This window comes from Phyllosticta citribraziliensis, assembly GCF_038025025.1.
Source record: "Phyllosticta citribraziliensis strain CPC 17464 chromosome Unknown J3D65scaffold_10, whole genome shotgun sequence".
Taxonomy (NCBI): domain Eukaryota; kingdom Fungi; phylum Ascomycota; class Dothideomycetes; order Botryosphaeriales; family Phyllostictaceae; genus Phyllosticta; species Phyllosticta citribraziliensis.
The window spans coordinates 1027073-1048694 of record NW_027117347.1 but is presented as its reverse complement, the minus strand read 5'-3'; the positions used below and the strand labels follow the sequence as shown (position 1 = coordinate 1048694).

Below are 21622 nucleotides of genomic sequence, written 5' to 3'. Positions count from 1 at the left end.
AGTGGTAGGGCTTGGACCATGCGTTATGAATGCGCCTAACCTTATTTGTGCCAAGCTTTGTGCACTCAAGACATGCACACCTCAGGTCTTGTTAGGCATCCTTCAACACCTGTCTACAAAACAGCTAGATGTGCTCATGAATCCGTCGGCAACATGGTATAGTCCACTCTCCCCAATTTGAAGACGCCCAAGCTGAACATTCCCTGCTGCAGACTTCAAACCTCCCAAACCTGCGGCGGCTCTTTGTCGAGGCTCGCAGCGAGGCAGAGGAGAATGCATACTCGCGCAGTGCCGTAAGTGTGATCAGCTTGAGGAGGTCTTATCTGACACGATGCCCAAGTTTTACAACCTTGTGCTGTTCATGACTTCAGCGGCCGTCTTCAGCTTGGTGGCTCAACGCATGACCAAACCAGTCGAATCATGACCCAAACATCGAGACACCTTTGAACAGTCACGACGTCACGACCTGATCTGCCTATAGCTCGAGCTTGAAAAGAGCGCCTGTCGTCTTGTTCCTGACAATACCCGCCGATGTCCTCCATCGTTGCGCATTCTGCTTCGCATTCTGCTTTGTTTTTGGCTCATTGATTGGCCAATTCTGAAACGAACAACGTCAAAATTCTAGCGGCATGATGACCGGTCTCGAGTTTTCCGATGCGAGCGATTGGAGCTTGACGAACATTTCTTGCCAATCAGAAGCAAGACGGTCGATCGAATAGCCACGTCTTTTCAATTACCATCAGTCGCAAGACCGACGAGAGATGAAAGTTTTTTTCCCCACCCATCAGCTCAAGTAAAGAGGGACGATTTGATTACTATTTACTACAGGACTAGGCCCAGAAATGACTGAAAGGGCATCGAGGGTATCAATTCATAACATCTTAAATCCAGAACAATCCCTCTCCTCCACCAAATCAGTCGTGTGATTACAATCCGGAACTCCAGTCATTAAAAACGTCAGGTTTCCCCTCAAATGTGCTCGACCAGGCCGGCGTTTACGGCACGGTTGACACCGCTTCCACTGCCAAACTCTTGGGCGCCTTCTTCGCGGTATCTGCTGGGACCCTCTCCCACGGAGTCGGCGTGCGCCATCTGCTGCTGGACCGTCTGGTTCATGGCAGGCAAGAAGATGACCTTGGAGTTGGCCGACTTGGCCATGGCCTGCATGGCCTCCAGGTACCTAATCTGCATGGCCGGAGCGCTGCTCAGGATGTCGGCGGCCTGGCGCATGAGCTTCGCAGACTCGACCTCTGCGCGGGCGGCAATGACCTTGGCCTCACCAGTGCGCTTGCTCTGGGCGGCCATGCTCAGCGAATCCTGCAGCTCCTGGCTGAAGATGATGTCCTTGATGAGCATGCTCTCAACCTCGACGCCCCAAGAGGCCGACGTCTCTTCGATTATTTCGCGGATGGAGGCAGCAATCTCCTCGCGGCGTTCGATAACGTCTTGCAAGACGCGGGCGCCAATGACGTGACGGAGGGTGGTCTGGGTGCGCTCGACAAGGGCCTGGCGGATGTTGGAGATGCCAAAGGCAGCCTTGTGCGGCGAGGTGATGCGATAGTAGATGACGGAGGTCAGAAAGAGCGAGACATTGTCCTTGGTCATGCAGACTTGCTTGGGGACCTCTGCACCGGCACGTTAGCTTCGGCCGGCACTTGGTTGGGATTGGGATGCCACGATACGTACCGACAATCTGGATCTTGACATCGACTTGAATCAGGTTCTCGCTTAATGGGTTGACCTTGACGAGACCTGGGTCGACGGCGCGCGAGAAGCGACCAAACTTTGTGACCAGGCCGACCATGCCCTGGCCGACGGGCTTGTAGGGGTTGGGGCAGCAGAGACAGCAAGGAATGGCACCGAGGGTGCCAATGACGGAGCCGAGCGAGTCAATCATGCCGCCATACCAGCTGTAGGCCGAAATGTCTTCGGTGTCTGGCTTGATGACCTGAGCGTAGCTGGGCTGGAGGTCCTCGCGGCGAGGAGGCTGGACCTTGACAATGGGTTGGTCGCCTCCATCGCGGCGGGAGCTGTTGAGGCTGCTCTCGGTGAGGGGGGCCTTGCCGTTGGTTTGGGGCGGGTGCGAAGGTTCCATGGTGTTGTACGAAAGTGAAGAAAAGGTGCGGGGGAAGTGTGCCTTGGCAGGTGAGACGATGAAAGAGAAACGGGTCGAACGTGGCAGGCAGCAGCCGGGGTGTTATATGCGGGCGGGTTGAGTCGAAGACGGCTTGAGACACAGATGGTTGTGGGTGGTGTGGGTGTGGGTGTGGGTGTGGTAAGGTAGCGGCGGGGTCGATTTAAACACGATTATTGTACCACGACCAAAATGCATTACGAGCGAAGGATTCAGGGCGGCAGGCTGTGCATAGGGTCGGCACACTGCCCTCTATTCACCGCATTCCTTCGCTGTCGCGCTCTTCCTGCGCGTACCGTAGTGACGAGAAATGTGGGTGTTGATAGAACAAAGAGGATCCATAGGTGCTGCTGCGCCATCCGGGGAGCCCCCTGCTCGCCATGGCTCGACGAACAAGACTCGAAGCTTTCCCAGAACGGCGTGCGATGACCCGCACAAAGGTGGTCACGGGGAGAGCAGAGCTGCGAGGTGCAACGGTTGAGGCGGTCGGCCCCCACGATAGTCCACGATAGTGATGTAATGGCGAGTCGGTCTTCTGTTCGATTTCTGGGCTTTTTGGGGGCAGGACTGAGGCAACAAGGCGCAGCGGGCACGTGCCTGGGGGTGTGTCTGAAAGCGGAAGCGAGTCAACAAAAAGGGACACAAGGCACAAGGCACTCTGCAGGGCTGAAGTCGTCCGTCTGCTACCTTACCCCGGACTGTCTGCCTCTAGCCTCGACCTTGGCCATCGGCCCGCACGGCACCACGGCCTCGCTCTCAAACGCCTCTGGGCGCCAAGCGCTGTGTGCTCCCACGGCAGTCCAGGAACACCACAGTCGCGGATGGATGCACATGTCGACCAAGCGCTCCATTTCCCCTGCAGTTCGGTCCGTCGAGCTTGCGCCCATCAGTCAATCACAATCACAATAGGCTTTCGGCTGAGATCCGATCTGATCCAATGTCGCCAACACCCACCGATTGTTCGCGTTATGCTCACTGTATGTCAAACTCGGCCGGGGCCGGAAGCGGCCGCGTTCCGAAATGTGTGCACAAAGCCAGGGCGAGGACGGTTGGCTTCGAGGCCGAGAGCCATGGCCTGGAGAGAAACCAGCAGAGGTCAAATCATCATCAATCACATGTCTGTCGACTTGCTGGGAGAACGTGCACGGCACATTAGGCGGCGGCAGCAGCAGCAGGAGCAGAAGCAGCAGCAACTTAGCGGCAGGGGTTGCTTTTCTCGCTGCGCAAGTACGTACCCACGCGAAACATCACGTCTCGTCTCGTCCACCAGGCGACAAAATTCAAGACTCTCCCTCTGAACTGCCCTCCGCTCGTCCTCTTGCCTGCGCCCGTCGCCTCGCAATGATTGTCGACTCTGATCGCGGCAGCTTGCTGTTGACCCGACATGTCCGCCGAACCCCAGCAGAAGAAGCCTGCCAGCAGACGAACTCACAAGAAGACGCGCACCGGATGCGCCCAATGCAAGCAGCGCAGAGTCAAGGTACGTCGATCCAACATCGCCATTTCTTGCCCTTTTCAACCCGCTGGCCGCTCAAGCCACGACCATCTCTCCTCGCGTTCGGTTTGCCGTCCCGACCCTCACGTGCTGCGGTGCCCTCCGCTCCCTCGAAATGCCACCACAACCTTTGTGCCCGTTCAAAGCTTGTGCCCGTCTTGCGCCTTTCGTCTCTCCCTTGGGCGCCAATTCGGCCCTGAGCGCTCCCGCGACTGACTCGTCCGCCAGTGCGATGAACTCAAGCCGACATGTAGCAACTGCTTGAAGCGCTCAACAGTATGCAGTCTCCAGTTCAGCGTCCCCAATCTGCCTTACAACAACTTGCCACAATCCGGCCCATCTTCCTCTACAGCTTCGCAAACGGCAAACCAGTCACCTACCAACTTGGTTCCCTCGCCCTCCTCCAGATATGAATCTCCAAATAGCCTGGCATGCTTCACTGCCGAGGACATGGAGCTCCTCCACCACTACACTTGCTATACCAGCCAAACCTTTACCACCCGGCCCCCCATCTGCGAATTATGGCAATGTTACGCCCCAAAGTTGGGCATTCATGATCCTCCATTGATGCGCGGTCTCCTGGCCATGGGCGCCATCCACAAGGCCCACACGTGTCCCTCGAGACGAGCCCATCTGGCCACCGTGGGCACACGATACCTCAACGGAGCCCTCAGCTGCTTCCGCGAGCGCCTTTCCAACATCACTCGAGAAAATTGCGAAAGCCTCGTCGTCTTCAGCTGCTTCCTCTGCATGTTTGTTCTCGGCTCGACGCACAAGCTCGACTCTGCCTCCGAAGAAGCCATCTCCACCATCACCTTTGACGACCCGTCCGAATGGCTGCGTCTGATACGCGGACTGCCGTCGATTCTACACACGGGCAACGGCCGTGTCTACGAATGGATCTGCGAGACGCCGTTCCGCCGCATCCTCGACCCATCGATCTACGCCCACGAGCCTCCCCTCCCGGCAGCGCTGCAGCCGCGCTTCGACGCGCTGCGCGACCTGGTGCTCGTCCAGCACCCACCAACAGCACCCGCCGACCTGCGCGCCTACTCGGACGCGCTCGAGCACCTGCGCAAATGCACCGCCATCCTATACGGCCAGCCCAACCAAGACTCGGTCACGTCGATCCTCATCTGGCCGTCCATCGTGCCCGAGCGCTACGTCGAGTGCCTCAAGGAGTCGCGGCCGCAGGCGCTGCTCATCCTCGCCCACTACGCGTCCATCCTCAAGGAGCTCGACGGCTACTGGTGGGGCAAGGGCTGGGCCAAGGGCATCGTCCAGATCGCCTATGCCCGCCTGCCCGCCGACTGGCAGCCGCATGCCGTCGACCCCATGAAGGAGCTGGGCTTTCTGACTGACGGCGCCGAAGGTGCTGCGGCGCCGCAGCAGCAGCTCCAAGCCGAGCAGCAGCAGCAGCAGCAGCCGCAGACGCTGCCTCAGACGCTGTCTTCGTTGCTGCAGACGGCTGGAGCGCCCTCGGGCAGCACCGGCACGCCTCCGAGCACGACGCGTCCGCCGTGACAATCACTGTACTCCACCTCCTCGCCACCATCCTATCCTCAATCTTTCCTCTTTCTCCTTTCCGTTCGTGAAACAGCGACTCCAGCGTGATGGCGGCGGCGGTGGCGGAGTACACTAAAACCGTGTGTGTTTTGTTTCGTCTTGTTCAGTCAGTCAGTCTACTTAGTCGGTCCGTTTGGAGTACCTTTTGTCGGTCTGGTCTGGTCTATATCGTATTGTATTTTCTCGGTTTCAGTTTCGGTTCTGGGTTATACCCACCTGCACGTACCTAGCTATCTATGAATGTAGTAGAGGGCGTGGGAGAAAGATAGGGGGGGAGAGAGAGAAAGAGAAAGAGGCAGAGCAATCGCCTCTTTTGTATCATAACGCAGCAAGTTACGGCGGTGAAGGAAAATTCGATGCCATTTCAAGTTAAATGAAGCCAAGTTCAACCCAAAAGAGTCAGAGAGGGACGGGATGGGATGGAATGGGATACACCGATGCGTGTTCTGACAACCATGGCGGCGTACTACAGCTCCCCACGGCAGCATTGAACACGCATAGGTGGTGAGGTACAGCACCAGTCGACAGCACGCGCCGTCCATTCATCTCGCCAGATGCCCGTCTAGGCAGGTAGGTAGGTATTCATCTATTAAGCGCACGCCCTTGGCGCGTGCGGTCCATCGCGTCAGTTCGTCTACCCGTCCGTCTACCGCCGCTCGCGTCTATATCGTATGCTATCGCGTCCGTTCCACCTAGCAGCCACCGTGGCCACCGCAGCCCATGCGCCACGCCGAAAAGGGAAAAGCAAGAAAGGAGGGAGCAACGCAGAGCCACTGAAAGAGCAAAGAGCAAAGAGCAAAGAGCAAAGAGCAAAGAGCAAAGAGCAAAGAGAAAAGAGAAAAGAGGAAAGAGGAAACGCCGTCGTAGAGCTCCGTGACGCCTGCGCTTCGCGCTCTGCTCATCTCGCGCGGGTGGTGTTATACAGTACGGAAAGAGGAGAGCAAAAGCAAAAGGAGAAGGTAGCAAGTCGCTCAATCAATCAATCGGTCGGTCGGTCGTGTGCTTGGTGCGGATGAAGAAAAGTCGTCGGAAGAGGGAACGCCCGTGGCAACGCCTTGCCTTGCTGTAAAGAGAAAAGGGAAGAAGAAGAATGGGCTCAGTTGAGTGTTGAAGAGTAACGACCCCGGGAGTAGAGGGGTGGAGGGATGGGGCTCGGCTCGGTTCCGGGTAGGTTGGTCAATTATTTGGAGAGGAGGAAAGAGTGGTTTGATGGTTGGAGGTTTGGTGTGATGGACGATTGACGGTGTGGCTGGTTGGTGTTGGCGAATTGCGATGCCGTTCAGGAGGTGTCTTCTGCGGCGCGGTTCGTCGTTTTGACGATGATCGATTCAGCGCAGCCGCTCAACCACCCATCACTTCCTGACGGGATAAGTGAAGCTCTTCCCATCCATGAGACCCCACACCTCCTCCACAATCTTCCTCTGGCCATCACTCGGCGCGCCGCGCACAGCAAAGTAGCAGCGGCCTTCCAGATCAGGAGACCAGTCGCCAGGGTTAGCCGACGCGAGCATGCCGCCAGCTTCGGAGAGGATGACGCAGCCGGCGCACACGTCCCAGATCCACACGCCCGCCTCCCAAAAGGCGTCGAACCAGCCGGCGGCGACGTAGCAGAAGTCGAGGGCCGCGGAGCCGTTGGAGCGGATCGAGTGCACCATGGCGCCGCCGTCGCCGTCGGGGCCGTCTTTGGCCGAGAGCAGCTTCTTGTGCACCGAGGTGCGCAGGTCCCAGTTGGGCCCGTGGCGTTGGTTGCCCCATTCGACGGCGACGAGACAGTCGTTGAGCGAGGTCAGAGGCGCGGGCGTCTTCTTGATGGGCAGCGCCGTCTTGCGGCCGTCGAAGCGCGTCAGGTGCGCGCCTTTGCCCTTGACGGCGGTGAACAGGTCGCGGCGGAAGGGGTTGTAGATGACGCCGACGACGGGCTGGCGCGCAATCGTCAGAGCCAGCGAGATGGCGACGTTGGGGAAGCCGTGGATGAAGTTAAGCGTGCCGTCGACCGGATCGACGACGAAGGTCGGCGCATCTGTCAGCTTTTGGCCCTCCTTGAACGTCTCTTCGCCCAGGAAGTCGAAGCTGGGGAAGGCGGCCTTGAGGCTCTCGTAGATCATGGCTTCGACGGCCTTGTCGGTTACAGTCACGCGGTCGCTCGAGTTGTTTTTGGTGTCGCTATCGTCGACAGAGGGATCGGCGGCCACAATCATGTCGCCGGCGCGGTAGGCAATCTGAATGAGAATGGAACAGATGCTCTCGAGATCATATTCGCGGACGAGACAGTCGACCAGGGCGCTGTCAATGTCTTTGACGTCAAAGTTGGATCCATCCGGGCTGGTTAGCGGAGACTCGGTCGTCGAGGCACGTGTAAAGACAGGCGAGATGCTGGAAATGGACGCTTCCGACTCGTTGGTGAAGCTCATGGTGGGCGGGTTGGAGGAGTTTGCACGGTCGAGAGGATGGTTGGAGCTGGTGTGGAGGAGCTGCTGGCGCAAAGCGCAGTTTTTGCGCCCGCCGTGTGGGGAGGTGTGTGGAGAAAGCAGCGGCGGTTTCCTGTTTGGGAAAAAAGAGGAACCAGACGAACAGCGAAAGCGCAAAGGATTATGTGCAGCGAGGACTGGCGGAGCAGACGGCGAGGGCGGACAAAAGTGGAACGGACGTGAACGAAAGTGGAACAGACGAGGGCGAAATGTGATGGAGGTGGTCGCAAGCCCGACTGGGAGATATATAGACATCGTGGGGCCAGACAAAGGCGGACAGGGCGTGAGGGAAGGACCCAGACGGAGCCTAATGAAAGAGGAGCGCAAGAGATAACTTTATTTCGTTATCGTGACCTGCCTTTGTTTGACGGCCCGCACAGCACTCCGTGGGTCTGCTTTGCGTCGTGATTGGATCGTCGTCTGGCTACTTTGTCGACTTCTTGGGCTGTGGCAGGAATTTCGCGCAATCGCCAGCCGCCTTCATCTATCCCCTCTGCACCACCACCACCACCACCACCACGGCCGTACCTCCTCTCCGCGCGCGTGCTTCTCGCGAGAACAGTTACCGAGGCCCAGCGCTAGGTCGTCGTCGAACACCTTGCTGGCGCCCGTCTGGCTGCCGACTCGAGATTGCGCCCTCATTCTGCCGTCTTGGACCAAGGCGAGCTGGGATGAAGCCGGACTGGGGGTGATTAGGGCAACGTTGGTCCGCGCCTTGGGCTATGGCGAACATCGTCGGGCAAATCCATGGCTACCGTGACTTGTCGAGCTGGTGTCGAGACATGTCGTCCAAGTTAAGCGAAGTAAAAGTAAAAAGGCAAAAGCAAACATGCGGATGGGGGGGCCTGCGGCTGCCTGCAGGAACAGGTCCCAAAGGGCTAGCCCTCCCCTCCTGTGGCGCTGACGTCTGCCTGGAAGGAACCGAACTGAGCAAACATCGGATGGAGAAACACCGCAATGCCATGTTTCTACACGTATAAATCACGACTGGACTTTTCCACTCTCAAACAATCACCATCCCATCCCATCCCATCTCGCCCTCACCACCATCATGCCTCGCCAACAACCAACCCCTGCCGCCGCCCGTTACGAAGCTCCCACAACCAGATCCAGGACAGCCTCAGCCACTGGCCAGCAAACAACCCCTCGCAATACCCGCCGCGCCCTGATATCCCTGGACATGTCACACGCTCACCACCAGCAGCAGTCTCCCTTGTGGGGAAAGCTGCCCGCCGAAATCCGCAACCAAATCTTCGAGCTGGCCGTCTCGCAGCACCTGGACCCCTCGCGGCCTTATGAAGAAGGCAGCTTCCACTACCGCCCTGGCTACACGCATACCTTTCGAGTGTGCACGGCGTTGCTGCAGACTTGCCGCTTGGCCTGGTCCGAGACGCACTCCATCCCCATGCGTAGCGCCACCATTCCCATCTGGGAGAGCACCGCTCGCGGTCCGGATGGCAGAATGCGTCCGCACAGCATCACCTCCTTCTCGCGCTCCGTCCTGACTGCCGCCAACATACGCGACATGGAGCACGTGCAATTCTTCCCCCAGCTGTACTGGCTCGAGAGCAACAACCTCAGCCGCATCTTCAGAAACGCATGCTTCCGCCCCCGGCGCATCACCATCACCATCCGCCACACCGACTGGTGGTGGTGGGAGAACGACGAGGACTTGCACCTGAACGACGTCAGCTTCACCCTGCCCCCGAGCACCGAGGAGCTCGTCTTCGAGTTCGAGACGCTCGTCCACAAGAAGAGCCAGCTCAACCCCATCGTCTCTCGCTACAAGCACAACGTGACCTTTCCGCGCGCAGGCGATAACGCCATCTTCTCCGCCCGCAACGAGGAGTTGGGAGGCTGGGTGTGGAGTGGTGAGCTCGACGGCTATGGCTTGCAGCACTATGCCGTTGTCGTTGTCAAGTGGACGCCGCACCTCCCTGCGCCTGGAATCGACCCCGGTCCTGGACCGTACACCTTCTGGCCCGGTGGGCTGCTTTCAGGCTGAGTGCGCCAACCCGTTGCAGGTACATGTGTCTGTACCCTCGAGCAACGGACGGACGTGATGCAGCAAAGATTGTGAATGTGGAATTCTTTGTCGTGGCCTTGGGAGCCTTTCGAACCCCAGCAACTGACTGATTTGAGATGATCCAAACGAAGTGACGTGGAAAATGAATAGAGGGAACACTAAATGGCAGTTTGCTAATGGAATAAACCCTAAGAATAAAAAGTCTTGCACAAACCAGAGGTATTGAACGCCTTCTCAACATTTTTCCCACGTGGAAAGTCGACTGCACTCGTCTCAACCGCCGCAGGACGTCATCATGTCGCCGCGGCGTACTCATCAGTAGCCTGTAGGCAAAATCAGCATCAGAGCCACGACCATGTCCGTCAAACTCACCACTCTGTTCTCTCCTTCCACCGCCCGCGCCCTCTCCCCCTTCTCCTCCCCCGTCTCCACCCTTCCCATCCGTGCTGCCGCCACCGCCACCCTCAGCAGCAGCATCGCCTCTCGCAGCCATGATACCCTCCGCGTCGCCTCGCAGCCCCTCAAAATACCGCTTAATATCCTCGGCGCCAACGGGAGTCCCGCTTTCAGCAAAGGGCTTCAGAAAGTCCTTGACCTTGTCCTTGAGGTGGTTGTACACCATGACTCCCTCGATAGCCCGCACGCGATCTACGTTGCTGAGCGCCGCCTCGCCCTTGTCGAGCAGACTGCGCGACCCGACTGATCCGCCGCGCGCCGCTGCGTTGGCATCGTCCCCTGCCGCCGATGATGCCGACGACAGCGGCGGCTCGTAGACGTCTTCTTCTTCGAGTAGATACGCGTGTGGAGTCAACAGCGGGAAGCAGGTCCGGCAGTGGCAGAGCCGTTCGCGGAATGTCGCTGACACGAAGAGAGAAAGCTGACCAGTCGGCGCTGGCGGAAGCTTATTGTAGTAGCAAGACGCGTCTCCTACTGGTTTGCTCACGCTCTCTTCTGTCTCTACTTCTGACTCTTGAGAATGGCGTTGGCGCTTTGCGGCCTCGGTGGAGGCCTCCTCCTCCTCCTCCTCCTCCTCGTCGGCTTTGCGCTTTTTGCTGTCTTGTTCTGGGACAACCTCTGAGGATGTCAGAGCGACCGTCGTAGGAACATCTGTCTTTGCATCATCGGCCCCGCAAGTCGTGTTGGGCGAGCTTGGCTTGTGGTAAACGGGTTGAAGGAAGCCGTCTGTGCCCGCGTAACGCTTGATCCACGGGAATGCCTCGACGCACTTGTAGCAAATGAAATGCTCAAAATCGTCTTCGTGTGGGAATCCAGGAGGAGTTGGGGGCTCATCTTCAATCTCAACATCTGCTTTATGTCCATTTTCTTGATTGGTGCCCTGTCCGTTGGTTTCGGATGGCGCTTGATCCCGAGATTCCGCAGCGTTTGTATCATTGGCGTCTGCAACATCTTGATTTTTTTGTCCTGGTGTTGATGAATCCTTGTCGCCACTGGCTTTGCCGTCTTTTTTGTACCAATCACGCGGCAATCCAACGATACATTCCGGATGCCACCAATCCTCTCCACAACCACCATCCTCTACGGTGCCTAGACCCAAGCATTGGAACATGGTTCCCTTCTCCTCGTATGCATCGTAGTCCTGTCCACATCCACAGAAGCGGTTTCGATAGTTGTGGTCATAATGATTGGTCGGCTCAGGGCTTGCCCCGCGCACGTCTCCCTTCAAACCCGTCTCTTCGTTGATTCGCAGACTGCATGGATGGTCTGACTGGATGCGCGTCGTGCCGCAGTCGCAGACGAAATTGCGCTTGGCGAACAGCTCAACCAGCGTATGGTCCCCATGACAAGAGACGTGGCAAGAATAGCATACTCCGGCAGGGGTATAAGTTTCGTTGGGATCGGTAGGAGGAGGATTGCAAGTCAAGCATGACCAGAGCTTTTGGCGCAGAGGACCGAGTGGGCGCGAACAGGTGTCGAATTGCTATGCTGCGTCAGCGGGCGACTATTGAACCGGAACAAGAACATTAGCATCGTACGTAAGGCAACACTTCGCGCGCATCAGCCTCGAGCTGGAGTTGGCTGTTTATGAAGCTGCTGGATGTCATTGTCTGTCCAAAGTTGAGCTGACAGCTGAATGCGATGCGACGTACTCTTGTGCTGTTTGGGAATTCTCCGAAGCTTGCGAAATGCTGTTGGACCTTCCAAGTTTTTGCGCGGCAGATTCAGCCATGATGGAGCGCAATCGCGAGAGGACGGCGACGATTGAGAGAATGAAATGCACCTGTGCGAGAAGTGGTGTGCGAACAGAGATGCGCCTTGGGAATGGCGCGGGCGCAACGAGATGACCTCGGAGCGGCAACGACTAAAGCAGCCACTTTAACGAATTGGGACCGCGCGACGCGACGCGACTTTTCGCGTTGGCGCTTAAGCTCCCGTCCAATTCTTCCCGCGCCGCGTCTCTCCACTCCACTCTCCACCCACACCCTTCACCTACCAGAGCGCTTTTACCATCCAGCTTTCCGTTGCTTTATTCTGAACTTTCTGACTCAACGGACATCTCTTAGTCTTCAATGAGGTCAGTTGGAACACGTCGCAGTCGCCGGCCACGCGCCAATCTTGTCTGGCTTTGCTGACAGCTCCAAAGTTCACCGTTGCGGTCAAACATGTCCTCCGCGAACCGCGGAACCCCCAGGGCCAACCGCCGCAAGCGCTCTCGCGAGCCTGATGATGACGTCCCGTCTTCCTCGGCCATGCTGCCGCCTTCAAGTCGTATGTAAACAGTCGTGCACGATCCAGACATGCATCGCTTACGCTGCTTATAGCCCCTGCCTCTTCGCCGCCAGTCTTCCCGCAAGACGTTGAGGAAGACACTCTTGAGCAGCAGGACGAAGACTTGATTGGCGACATCGACGATGTGGATGAGTTGGCCGAAGAGGAGGACGGCATTGACCTCTTTGCCGACAACTTCGAAACGGACTATGGCCCACGCGAGAACGACACCTACGCGGGACAAGACATTGACGACGACGAGTATGACGAAATGGACATGGCCGAGCGCAGGCAGCTGGAAGCCCGATTGAACCGCCGCGACCGCGAGCTGGCCCGCCAACGCCAGATGCCAGCGGCGTATTTGGACGATGATGGAGATGACGTGGCTGCTCTCAGAAGGCAGCCCCGTCGCCGTAGGCACCGCTATGACGAGGATCAAGACGATATGGACATGGACGGCAACCTAGACGAAGAAGAGCTGTCTCTCGAGGCGCTGGCCGACATCAAAGCTTCCAATCTGACGGACTGGATCGCCCAGCCCGCAGTCCACAGGACTATTGCACGCGAGTTTAGATCCTTCTTGACTGAGCATACCGACGCACATGGCGCGTCCGTTTACGGGAATCGCATCCGCACTCTCGGTGAGGTCAACGCCGAGTCCCTCGAGATCGAATGGGACCACCTTGCGTCGGACAAGGCCACTTTATCCTACTTCCTCGCCAATGCTCCTTCCGAGGTGCTCAAGATTTTCGACGAGGTTGCCATGGAGGTTACGCTCCTCCACTACCCCGACTATGAGCGTATCCACTCGGAAATCCACGTCCGTTTTGTGAACCTCCCCATCCAATACACGCTCCGTCAACTCCGCCAAAGTCACCTCGACTGCCTTGTTCGCGTCACTGGCGTCGTCACTCGCAGAAGTGGTGTGTTTCCACAGCTCAAATATGTCAAGTTTGACTGTACCAAGTGCGGCATGACTCTTGGTCCCTTTCCCCAGGATTCCAGCGTTGAGGTCAAAATCTCCTTTTGCCAATTCTGTCAATCTAAGGGTCCCTTCAACTTGAACGCGGAGCAGACTGTCTACCGCAACTACCAAAAGCTCACCCTCCAGGAATCCCCTGGCACCGTTCCGGCCGGCAGGCTTCCACGTCACCGCGAGGTCATCTTGCTCTGGGATCTGATTGACTCTTGCAAGCCTGGTGAAGAGGTCGAGGTCACTGGTATCTACCGCAACAATTACGATCCTCAGCTCAACAACAAGAACGGATTCCCCGTCTTCGCCACGATTATTGAGGCCAACCACGTTGCAAAATCTCACGACCAGCTGGCTGGTTTCCGTCTCACTGAAGAGGATGAGCGCCAAATTCGCGCTCTTTCGCGTGATCCCAAGATCGTCGACAAGCTTATCAACTCCATTGCCCCCAGCATCTACGGACACACTGATATCAAAACGGCCGTCGCGTTGTCCCTATTTGGCGGCGTTAGTAAGGTCGCCCAGGGCAAACACGCCATCCGTGGAGACATCAACGTGCTGCTTCTCGGTGATCCTGGTACAGCCAAGTCGCAGATTCTCAAGTACGTCGAAAAGACTGCCCATCGCGCCGTATTCGCCACTGGTCAGGGAGCCAGCGCCGTCGGTCTCACGGCCAGCGTGCGCCGTGATCCAATGACCAGCGAGTGGACGCTCGAGGGTGGTGCCATGGTGCTTGCAGACCGGGGTACTTGCCTGATTGACGAATTCGACAAGATGAACGACCAAGACCGTACCTCGATTCACGAAGCTATGGAACAACAGACCATTTCCATCTCCAAGGCCGGAATTGTCACCACTTTGCAGGCCCGTTGTGCCATTATTGCAGCTGCTAACCCTATTGGTGGCCGCTACAACGGTACAATTCCTTTCAGCCAGAACGTCGAGCTGACGGAGCCTATCTTGTCGCGTTTTGACATTCTCTGCGTCGTCAGGGACACTGTTGACCCTTCAGAGGATGAGCGACTCGCCAATTTCGTTGTCAACTCCCACGGTCGTGCGCACCCCTTGAATGCCGCCGATGACCCCGAGTCCATGGCAGTCGACAATGAAGCTTCAGGTCAACCGCAAGAGGGCGAGATTCCCCAGGAGCTGCTCAGGAAGTACATTCTGTTTGCCCGAGAGAGGTGTTCCCCCAAGTTGTACCAAATCGACCAGGACAAGGTCGCGCGTCTTTTTGCCGACATGCGTCGGGAGTCTTTGGCCACTGGTGCCTACCCCATCACTGTAAGTTTTGCTCTGTGTGCGAGTCATCTGCGCATGAACTAATGAGCGCTCTAGGTGCGTCACCTTGAAGCCATCATGCGTATTAGCGAATCATTCGCCAAGATGCGTCTGTCCGAGTACTGCAGCGGTCAGGACATTGACCGGGCCATTGCCGTCGCAGTCGACTCTTTTGTCGGCTCTCAAAAAGTCAGCTGCAAGAAGGCACTCGCTCGGGCGTTTGCAAAGTACACGTTGGCCAGGCCAGGCGCCGTCAGGAACCCCAGTACGAATACAAGCCAGCGCGGCGTCCGGGTGAACGCTTAATATTGGACTTGAAAGCAATTTTGAAGGCGGTTCGAGACCCAATCAACGCCAAAGCAAATGTCTTGGGTAAACTGATGATACCAATGTGTGGAGTGAAGGGTTTCTGGCGTATGTGGCGTATCATAAGGGGAATGTTTCTTTTTCTTCCATGGAATACAGCATGGAGCAAAGGTTCAATCGAAAGGACCATCTTAGCAGCAATCATGAGCTTTCTTTACTTCCGATACTCTCTTTTCATTCACAGCAACATCGCTCCTCAAACTAGGCTATTCATTAGCAACGCAGCCCATCAGATTTTCCGAGCATACGCCCTTCACGCATGAGAAAGGTCATGGAAGAGCACTCTTTCAAGCGAGGTATCTCCGAAGTCGTCTCAGCGGCACTTTGACGCCATAGATGCCGATGAGAGCTGTCCACTTGGAAGCATGAACAGAGGAGGCGTTTCTCTCGCACCACCGCAACGCTCCTTGCCACCAACGTCTTTGCATTGTTTGTATCCACCAACGCTGGGCATTAGTATCCACCTCCGAATTCCCCGGGCGAACACCAAGGACGACCCACCTTTTTCGAGGCGCAGATCCTTCTTCCCTTTGGTCGATCGCACGAACCAACGCGCAAATCCGCCCGTCCACGGCCCTGCCGCAAACTCGCAGCGTCGCATCGTCGGCCAACCCGAGACATGTTCCCTTCGCCACGCGCTGACGAGTCGTTGCGGCCAGTTTCAAACAGTTTCGTTTTTTTCTTGTGCCCTCTGCAGTCTGAACGGACCACGCATGCTTGCTCGTATTCCCTTGCACAAAATGGCCTGTACCCACGATGCCTTTTGCTTGACATGTGCATTTTTTGCATAGAACGAGTGTGCCTTGGTCACCACGACGGTCTCGACCTCTCCAATATGGCGATCTACCTGGACCACACCCACATGACGCCATTGAGCTGTCTCGCACACCAAAATAGAAGCCGCTTCCACGAACCAGAGGACCGGTGAAAAAGGAGACGACAGAGAAGGAGGGGGGAAAAGTCTGACGTACTGCTATGGCCGTTGACTTCCTTCGCCGTCTGTACTGCACACACATTGAGATGCGATCTTGCGTCATATCAACCCGAAAGAGCAACTGGGCAAATGTGAATCCACCTGCTATCCACTAGACATTGGATCCACGCGACTAGCAGTTCATCAACGGTGGCCTCGACCTCGACCATCTGCCCAGCAACCGGCTGGTCAACCCGTTCTCCACGGTGGCGAACGAGGTTTTTTGCATGCCCTGCCAGCCATGCAGGTACGCGCGCGGATGGCGGTACGATTGACCAGTCTAGCCGCGGGGATCCGATTGATTGATTCACCGGTTGGGTCGCTCCCAGCACATCATCGTCACATCCTTCCTCTTTTTTTTGCTCCTCCTACACGTCCGTCTCTCCATCCACAATTGCCCCAAATTCCAAATCTCTCACACGTCCAGTTGCTATCTTCAGTCTGTCTTTCTCGTTCTGCGCAAACTGACCTCATGCTTTGCCAATGTGACCCACTCTGCCAATTGCCCTGCAAATATGTGACCACTCATTCATTCGCAAGGGAGGTTTTGGATTGCCCGCACTTTCTAGCTGCTTGGCCACTTGTCCCGGCCCATATCGCCGCTGGAGACGCGGGTGCGTGCGAGCGTGGATGCCGTCTTCCATTGCCATGACATGCCGCGCCATGCCACGACTTGGCCAGCTCCATCCTCAAATCCTCCCATGCCCTCCCGCCCATGCTGCTTCTGCCCTGCCCTGTCTTGCCCTGCCATGCCTGCCTCAAACGGCGCCTCGCCGTGGCTCTCTTCTGTTTGCTCTTGAACTGCCTTGGCCTTCTTGCTGTCCAAGAGCCAAGGACAGCGAAGAAAAAGAGCAAAAAAAAGAAAAATATTTGCCGTGCCAAATACGCGTCCCTCGTGTCCCACACAAAGGCTCTCGGCGTCTTCGTCCTCGCTCGCTCAATTGACTGCTTCTGTTCGGCATTCGGCTCACCGAGGCGCACGCAAATGCCCATTTCTAGCAGCGTGTAGGTACCCGCCAGTCCCCCGGGTCATCGTGGGCGCAACGCCGCACCGTGAGCCGCCTGCTCCCCCCGGCTCAGCGCCGAATCGTGGAGGCCTCGCAAAGCCACGCGCTGCCCTGCTCAGCCATGCGTGCAGGCAGAGCTGCCTCCTCACGACCACCACCAGGCGACACGGCGGCGCGGGCAGCATAGATGGGAGGTTGGGCAAACCAAGTGGAGAAGAGAGGTCCCCGTCCATCGCCGCCGGGGGATTGCCAACGCCTCATGTCGCTCGTGGGCAGGTGGAGCCAGCCAAAACAACGGAGTAATGGACCGGCCTGGACGCCTGGTTCGCTCGCTTGCTTCGTGATGCCAGCAGCGCTTGGCTGGTGCTCTCGTGTCTGTTGTGGGCGACGAGTGCGCGTCCGGTGCGCGTGCGCGCAAGCGCGCGGGGCCTGTGGGTAGGGTAAGCCGCCGAAAACGAGGGAAACGAGAAAACGACGAAATGGGGAGACCGGTTTGATTGGTTGTTTGGAGGAGCGAACGGGAAAGCGAACGAGTGAGCCGTCGTAGACTAGTAGAGACATTGTTTCGTGCTATTTTTGTTTCGTGATGCTGAGGACGGGCGGGCGTGGTGGTCGCCTTTGAGGACGTGCTTCAGATCAATTTCGCTGGGGAATGAGTCCGTGTGGTGCTTAGTGTGCGGTTATGATGGGATGGAAAGAGGAGACTGTGGTGGAAACTGCGTAGTGATAGAGTGGCTGCGTTGGGGCATTTGGAGTGGACATGCGGAGGAGAACGTATTTTATTGGACATGTAAAGGAGAAAGAAATATTGTGTGGACTTTTAAACAACCTCATCAGCAACTGAGGATTCAAATGACGGTCAAATTTGGTATGAAGTACATACAAGTCGTCTGCTTGTCGAAACAGGCAAGAGGAACAGAGATGGACGAAAAAGAGACTCGTGGCAAAGACCTTGATAGCGCCAACCTTCACTCCAACGAACAGCCACAAAATCTGCTTACTTACAGCTGATCCAAACCCATTGAAACCCCCTTGCCACCGTAGCTATGCTGCAGAAAAGGCTGGATGAATGAACTTGGCACTCCTGACGAGACGGTTGTTGAGTTTGCCACGACCAATTCGCCCTTGCGCGTCTTGCTGTGCTTTGTCCTGGCCGTTTTGTTTCTGGCCGTTTCCCTGTCCACTCTTGCCATTTCCATCGCCGCCATTGTTGGCATTTTTCCCCTGTCAGCCTGTCAGCTTCCGACACACTTTGCATAGAACAGCCAGAACCAACCTGTCCAACAGTAAACTTTGTGCAGTCGTCTTGAGAACCGCGCTGGGCAACCGGCATGACGACGGGCTGGTGGTTGCTGGCGCTGTTCATGGTGCACACTCTGTAGATGCCGGGAGGAAGGCCATTGGCCACCGTGGCGCTCAGCAGCCCATCTCCGTTTCCGGCATCGTCGATGCCTTTGAAGAAGGCAAACTTGGACGCATCGAGTGTGTTTGACGGCGTCATAGTGCCACCCATGTCCTGAATGACAACGTGAGCGTGTCCAATGACATCTCCGCCGCCATCTAGGTCCTGTGGAGCAGCATAGTACGTGGTCTGCGGGTTCGTGAAAGCGCCCGCTTTCAGGTTGGACGTCTGCACCTTGATATCGAAGGCTTGGTTGGCTTCGATGTCTTCGCCGGGCTTGGGGTTAACGATGATGGCCGAGACCATTTGGCTCTGCGCAGGGATTTTACCCATCACTGGAGCTGGTCAGTCGAAGAAGCAAAGTTTGTGTTTTTGAGTATTACCAATGCCATTGCAAGACCCGGCTTTGTTTTGCGCTCCATTCGTTAAGGTGTCTCCTTCGCAAAAGTTGATAAAGTTGGCGTCGTTTCTGATGCTGGTCAGTCTTTTTCTCGAAATGTAGACGGACGGACCACTAACGTTTCAGAAGGCACCTGTCCAGCCTGGCTGCCATTTCCATCTTGACCAGTACTCTGGCTCCCCTTTTGTATGACATCCGGTTGGAGTTGTAGGTCTCCAGCATTACCACCAGCGTTGCCCCCCTGATTGCCATTTCCGCCCTGATTACCTCCTCCATTGTTGTTGTTTCCATTATCGCCATTGCCATTCTGCTTTCCACCGTTGTTCTTGTCACCCTGTCCACCCTGTTGGGCACCACCGTTCCCTTGGCCGCGTTGGTTTTGGTCGGTTTGTCCTCCCTGGTTGCCTCGATCACCCTGACCTCCCTTCCGGTCTTGTTGTTCGTTATTTTGGCCACCTTTGTCAACCTTCGCCGGGTCTTCGCCTGCTCTCGCTAGGATGCGAGGCTCACCCACGTTGTTGGAAGCCCGAACCAGCCGGACATCGATCAATGCCAGCAAGGCAACGAGAAGGAAAAAGACCGAGAAGCGCATCTTCACCAAGCCGTCATGCGACGGCCAAGTTCGACGGCCTTGGATATTTTTAAAGGGTATCAAAAGAGTAATCGTCGACTTGCGGACCAGAAGAGAAAACGAATACGGCAGACACGATCAACGAGTCTTGAAATGAAAGGACAACGCGTGAGAGAGGAAATTGAGAGGAAGGCTTTCACGTGGACCCAATGCCACTACCAGGGCGAGCAACTGCGGATTGAGCGACGTCAAACTTCCAAAGCCCTTGGCATTGTCTTTTGTAGACAACGTCGAGGCCATGCCTTACAGCCTCAGCGGCATTTCCGTCGTCGAAACCGCGGATGAGGCTGATGGTGTCTCATTCACAATGGCTACTAGAGATCGAACAGGGCGGGCAAGCGATGCATTGAAGAGACATGATGACTAGAGAGGAGTCTGAGTAAGCCCAGAGCGCAATATGAGACTGGTACGGTCTGAGGGCGGCTAGTCTGGGGTACGTTTTCGCCTTCGAGACACACAAACCCAGTTGACAGCGGCCGCGCCCTCAGCGGAGAGGTACGATGTTGTCGGGCGTCGGCGAATAGGGGACGCCGCGATGCAAAGCGCAAGATGTCATTTGATGGGGAGGTGACTGAGGGAAAAAAGGTGCATTGAGCATATGGCTGGAATCCTGCGCAGTGAAGTTGCGATTCGGGTTGGAGCTGCTCCAGACAGCTGCTTTGCGATGTCGCTGCGGAAGAGCCGTCGACCTTCTCAGCCGTGCCGTGCTGGTGTCGACGTCAATCCTGACCGGTGGTCGGTTGTCCGCGCTGCCGTGGGCGGCTTCAGGTACCCGCGTCGTGGTGTTGAGTCAGGAAAGTGGTTGCCCGTCTTGGCGCCGTCGGCTCATCTTTCTGCAGCGAAACCGGAGTCGAGGTAGAGTCAATCATTGATCGTCGTCTTTCGTCCTTGAGCTGAGAGGTCCACGAAGCAGCAGGATTCAAAGGGCCCCGTCCTTGACACGACATGCTGACAACAGGCCATGCGCTATTGATTCGCGGTTTCAATGTCCAGCTCGACACACATGCTGAAGCACACGCAGTGGCCGGCGGACGACAATCAAACATGCACCTCAGCAGCAAGAACACGAGCCTCGTCGTTTCGCCCGCCGCGTCCATTCTTTTCCTCTCCATGTCCTTCCCTCCCGCGGCCCTACTCGTTCGCTTCAGGCCAGCGCACGACCTTTGTTCCTTCGGCCCTGCTCGCTTCTCCCTCCCCAACGCGGATCCAGCTCGCGAGCTTGCGCCGTCCGTCTCCGTACGGAGCTTTCCTCCATCGACACCTCGTCCGCCCCGCCGACGACGCGCAGACCAGACCAGACCAGACCCTTCCCAAGGTACATCTAATGTAGACACACGCACGGCACGCGTCCTCCCGTCTGACCGAGGCCCGTCAGCCGCAGTAACCGCTTCTGGCAAGTCCGCTCGTGGCCGGCGACGAGACATGCTCACCGAGACTCCCTGTGGATGACCATCCTCTGCCTGCCTAACTCGGTGCACTTGTCGTCCGCTGGGATAATGCGCTCAACACTCGAGAGATAGGTCGACGCTTGACTCGGAAGGCGCCAGACATTTATTTGGCTGGCTGGAGCACCACGACACCACGCCCATGGAGCGTTAGCTTCCTTCCCTTAGCACACCTGAAGGGCAACTAAAGTGTTTTCACACAACTGACACGGCCCAAACCAACCGACGCCGGCTGCCGCCAAGGAACTTCCTTGGACTCGCAGTCGACCGCCACCAGATACACATTCCGTCGCCTGGGCAGTTAGGTGCGTAGGCCATCTCTGAACTGGTGCCCATCTCGTCTTGCGCTACAGCAGCGCCTCGGTTGGCTTTTCGCGGGGCACCTGGTCTGAGATGGGCCGTTTTGCTCAGCAGCATGCCCCGCGCTTGCTTCGCACTACGACAAGCCTACCACGCCCAAGCTGCGCGGATTGATACGTGCGGTAGCCTGGCGAGAGTCCAGCCATGGCGTGCTCGCTGGCTGTTGATGCGGCGAGTAAACAACTTAAGGTGGAAGCCCTTTTCGTTGCCTGGCTGCCAGCCAGTGCGCCTGGGTGGTGGTGGACCACGCATCCTTGTTTCGCAGTTCAAGACCTACCACTGTTTCGTTTGGGGCTCGGCGCGAAGAGTAAGCACACGCATCGAGATGGCCATGTGCAGCAGTCAAGAGAAAGTTTCAGGGGAGAATA

General features: G+C 56.9%; 9 protein-coding genes across 9 annotated transcripts; 4 read left to right on the top strand and 5 right to left on the bottom strand.

The window, feature by feature from the left end:
* The first annotated feature begins 73 nt into the window (after positions 1-73).
* J3D65DRAFT_634361 (uncharacterized protein) lies at positions 74-906 on the top strand. The gene is made up of 3 exons (XM_066801220.1): positions 74-156; positions 213-293; positions 341-906. The coding sequence occupies exons 1-3, from the start codon at positions 154-156 to the stop codon at positions 422-424; spliced, it is 168 nt and encodes a 55-aa protein (XP_066652496.1). The 5' UTR covers positions 74-153; the 3' UTR covers positions 425-906.
* On the bottom strand, positions 795-2268 carry J3D65DRAFT_634359 (stomatin family protein-like protein). The gene is made up of 2 exons (XM_066801219.1): positions 1687-2268; positions 795-1625 (listed from the first exon to the last, which is right to left on the bottom strand). The coding sequence occupies exons 1-2, from the start codon at positions 2093-2095 to the stop codon at positions 970-972; spliced, it is 1065 nt and encodes a 354-aa protein (XP_066652495.1). The 5' UTR covers positions 2096-2268; the 3' UTR covers positions 795-969.
* Positions 2269-3404: 1136 nt separating this feature from the next.
* On the top strand, positions 3405-5585 carry J3D65DRAFT_69594 (uncharacterized protein). Its single transcript, XM_066804017.1, has 2 exons — positions 3405-3614; positions 3858-5585. Exons 1-2 carry the CDS (start codon positions 3519-3521, stop codon positions 5151-5153), a joined length of 1392 nt encoding a protein of 463 aa, XP_066652494.1. The 5' UTR covers positions 3405-3518; the 3' UTR covers positions 5154-5585.
* A 962-nt stretch (positions 5586-6547) lies between these two features.
* Positions 6548-7606, bottom strand: J3D65DRAFT_558628 (uncharacterized protein; the record flags this gene model as incomplete). The annotated part of the gene is made up of 1 exon (XM_066797375.1): positions 6548-7606. The coding sequence occupies one exon, from the start codon at positions 7604-7606 to the stop codon at positions 6548-6550; it is 1059 nt and encodes a 352-aa protein (XP_066652493.1).
* A 1249-nt stretch (positions 7607-8855) lies between these two features.
* On the top strand, positions 8856-9536 carry J3D65DRAFT_532316 (uncharacterized protein; the record flags this gene model as incomplete). The annotated part of the gene is made up of 1 exon (XM_066796680.1): positions 8856-9536. A coding segment is annotated over one exon (681 nt), but the record flags the coding sequence as incomplete, so codon positions are not given.
* Positions 9537-9795: 259 nt separating this feature from the next.
* On the bottom strand, positions 9796-11965 carry J3D65DRAFT_634349 (putative metaphase-anaphase transition protein). The gene is made up of 4 exons (XM_066801218.1): positions 11798-11965; positions 11684-11738; positions 10062-11628; positions 9796-10012 (listed from the first exon to the last, which is right to left on the bottom strand). Exons 1-4 carry the CDS (start codon positions 11875-11877, stop codon positions 10005-10007), a joined length of 1710 nt encoding a protein of 569 aa, XP_066652491.1. The 5' UTR covers positions 11878-11965; the 3' UTR covers positions 9796-10004.
* A 139-nt stretch (positions 11966-12104) lies between these two features.
* On the top strand, positions 12105-15332 carry J3D65DRAFT_634345 (MCM2/3/5 family-domain-containing protein). The gene is made up of 4 exons (XM_066801217.1): positions 12105-12222; positions 12292-12416; positions 12470-14673; positions 14728-15332. The coding sequence occupies exons 1-4, from the start codon at positions 12218-12220 to the stop codon at positions 14974-14976; spliced, it is 2583 nt and encodes an 860-aa protein (XP_066652490.1). The 5' UTR covers positions 12105-12217; the 3' UTR covers positions 14977-15332.
* A 2537-nt stretch (positions 15333-17869) lies between these two features.
* J3D65DRAFT_69526 (uncharacterized protein) lies at positions 17870-19811 on the bottom strand. Its single transcript, XM_066803996.1, has 3 exons — positions 18938-19811; positions 18802-18887; positions 17870-18753 (listed from the first exon to the last, which is right to left on the bottom strand). The coding sequence occupies exons 1-3, from the start codon at positions 19408-19410 to the stop codon at positions 18014-18016; spliced, it is 1299 nt and encodes a 432-aa protein (XP_066652489.1). The 5' UTR covers positions 19411-19811; the 3' UTR covers positions 17870-18013.
* J3D65DRAFT_69520 (uncharacterized protein) lies at positions 19812-21091 on the bottom strand. Its single transcript, XM_066803993.1, has one exon. It carries the CDS (start codon positions 20871-20873, stop codon positions 20214-20216), a length of 660 nt encoding a protein of 219 aa, XP_066652488.1. The 5' UTR covers positions 20874-21091; the 3' UTR covers positions 19812-20213.
* Positions 21092-21622: the final 531 nt, after the last annotated feature.

Excerpts from the sequence above, each read along its gene's own strand:
- J3D65DRAFT_634359 (XM_066801219.1), bottom strand. The coding sequence starts at position 2,095 with ATGGAACCTTCGCACCCGCCCCAAACCAACGGCAAGGCCCCCCTCACC. Across the intron at positions 1,626-1,686 it reads TGTCAAGATCCAGATTGTCG|AGGTCCCCAAGCAAGTCTGC; the intron begins GTACGTATCGTG and ends GTGCCGGTGCAG.
- J3D65DRAFT_634349 (XM_066801218.1), bottom strand. The coding sequence starts at position 11,877 with ATGGCTGAATCTGCCGCGCAAAAACTTGGAAGGTCCAACAGCATTTCG. Across the intron at positions 11,739-11,797 it reads AATTCCCAAACAGCACAAGA|CTTCATAAACAGCCAACTCC; the intron begins GTACGTCGCATC and ends GACATCCAGCAG. Across the intron at positions 11,629-11,683 it reads CGCGCGAAGTGTTGCCTTAC|CAATTCGACACCTGTTCGCG; the intron begins GTACGATGCTAA and ends GACGCAGCATAG.
- J3D65DRAFT_69520 (XM_066803993.1), bottom strand. The coding sequence starts at position 20,873 with ATGTCTCGTCGCCGGCCACGAGCGGACTTGCCAGAAGCGGTTACTGCG.
- J3D65DRAFT_634345 (XM_066801217.1), top strand. Across the intron at positions 12,417-12,469 it reads CATGCTGCCGCCTTCAAGTC|CCCCTGCCTCTTCGCCGCCA; the intron begins GTATGTAAACAG and ends CGCTGCTTATAG. Across the intron at positions 14,674-14,727 it reads CTGGTGCCTACCCCATCACT|GTGCGTCACCTTGAAGCCAT; the intron begins GTAAGTTTTGCT and ends TGAGCGCTCTAG.
- J3D65DRAFT_69594 (XM_066804017.1), top strand. The coding sequence starts at position 3,519 with ATGTCCGCCGAACCCCAGCAGAAGAAGCCTGCCAGCAGACGAACTCAC. Across the intron at positions 3,615-3,857 it reads GCAAGCAGCGCAGAGTCAAG|TGCGATGAACTCAAGCCGAC; the intron begins GTACGTCGATCC and ends CTCGTCCGCCAG.
- J3D65DRAFT_634361 (XM_066801220.1), top strand. Across the intron at positions 294-340 it reads ATGCATACTCGCGCAGTGCC|TTTTACAACCTTGTGCTGTT; the intron begins GTAAGTGTGATC and ends ACGATGCCCAAG.
- J3D65DRAFT_69526 (XM_066803996.1), bottom strand. The coding sequence starts at position 19,410 with ATGCGCTTCTCGGTCTTTTTCCTTCTCGTTGCCTTGCTGGCATTGATC. Across the intron at positions 18,888-18,937 it reads GGACAGGTGCCTTCTGAAAC|AAACGACGCCAACTTTATCA; the intron begins GTTAGTGGTCCG and ends GACCAGCATCAG. Across the intron at positions 18,754-18,801 it reads CGGGTCTTGCAATGGCATTG|TGATGGGTAAAATCCCTGCG; the intron begins GTAATACTCAAA and ends GACCAGCTCCAG.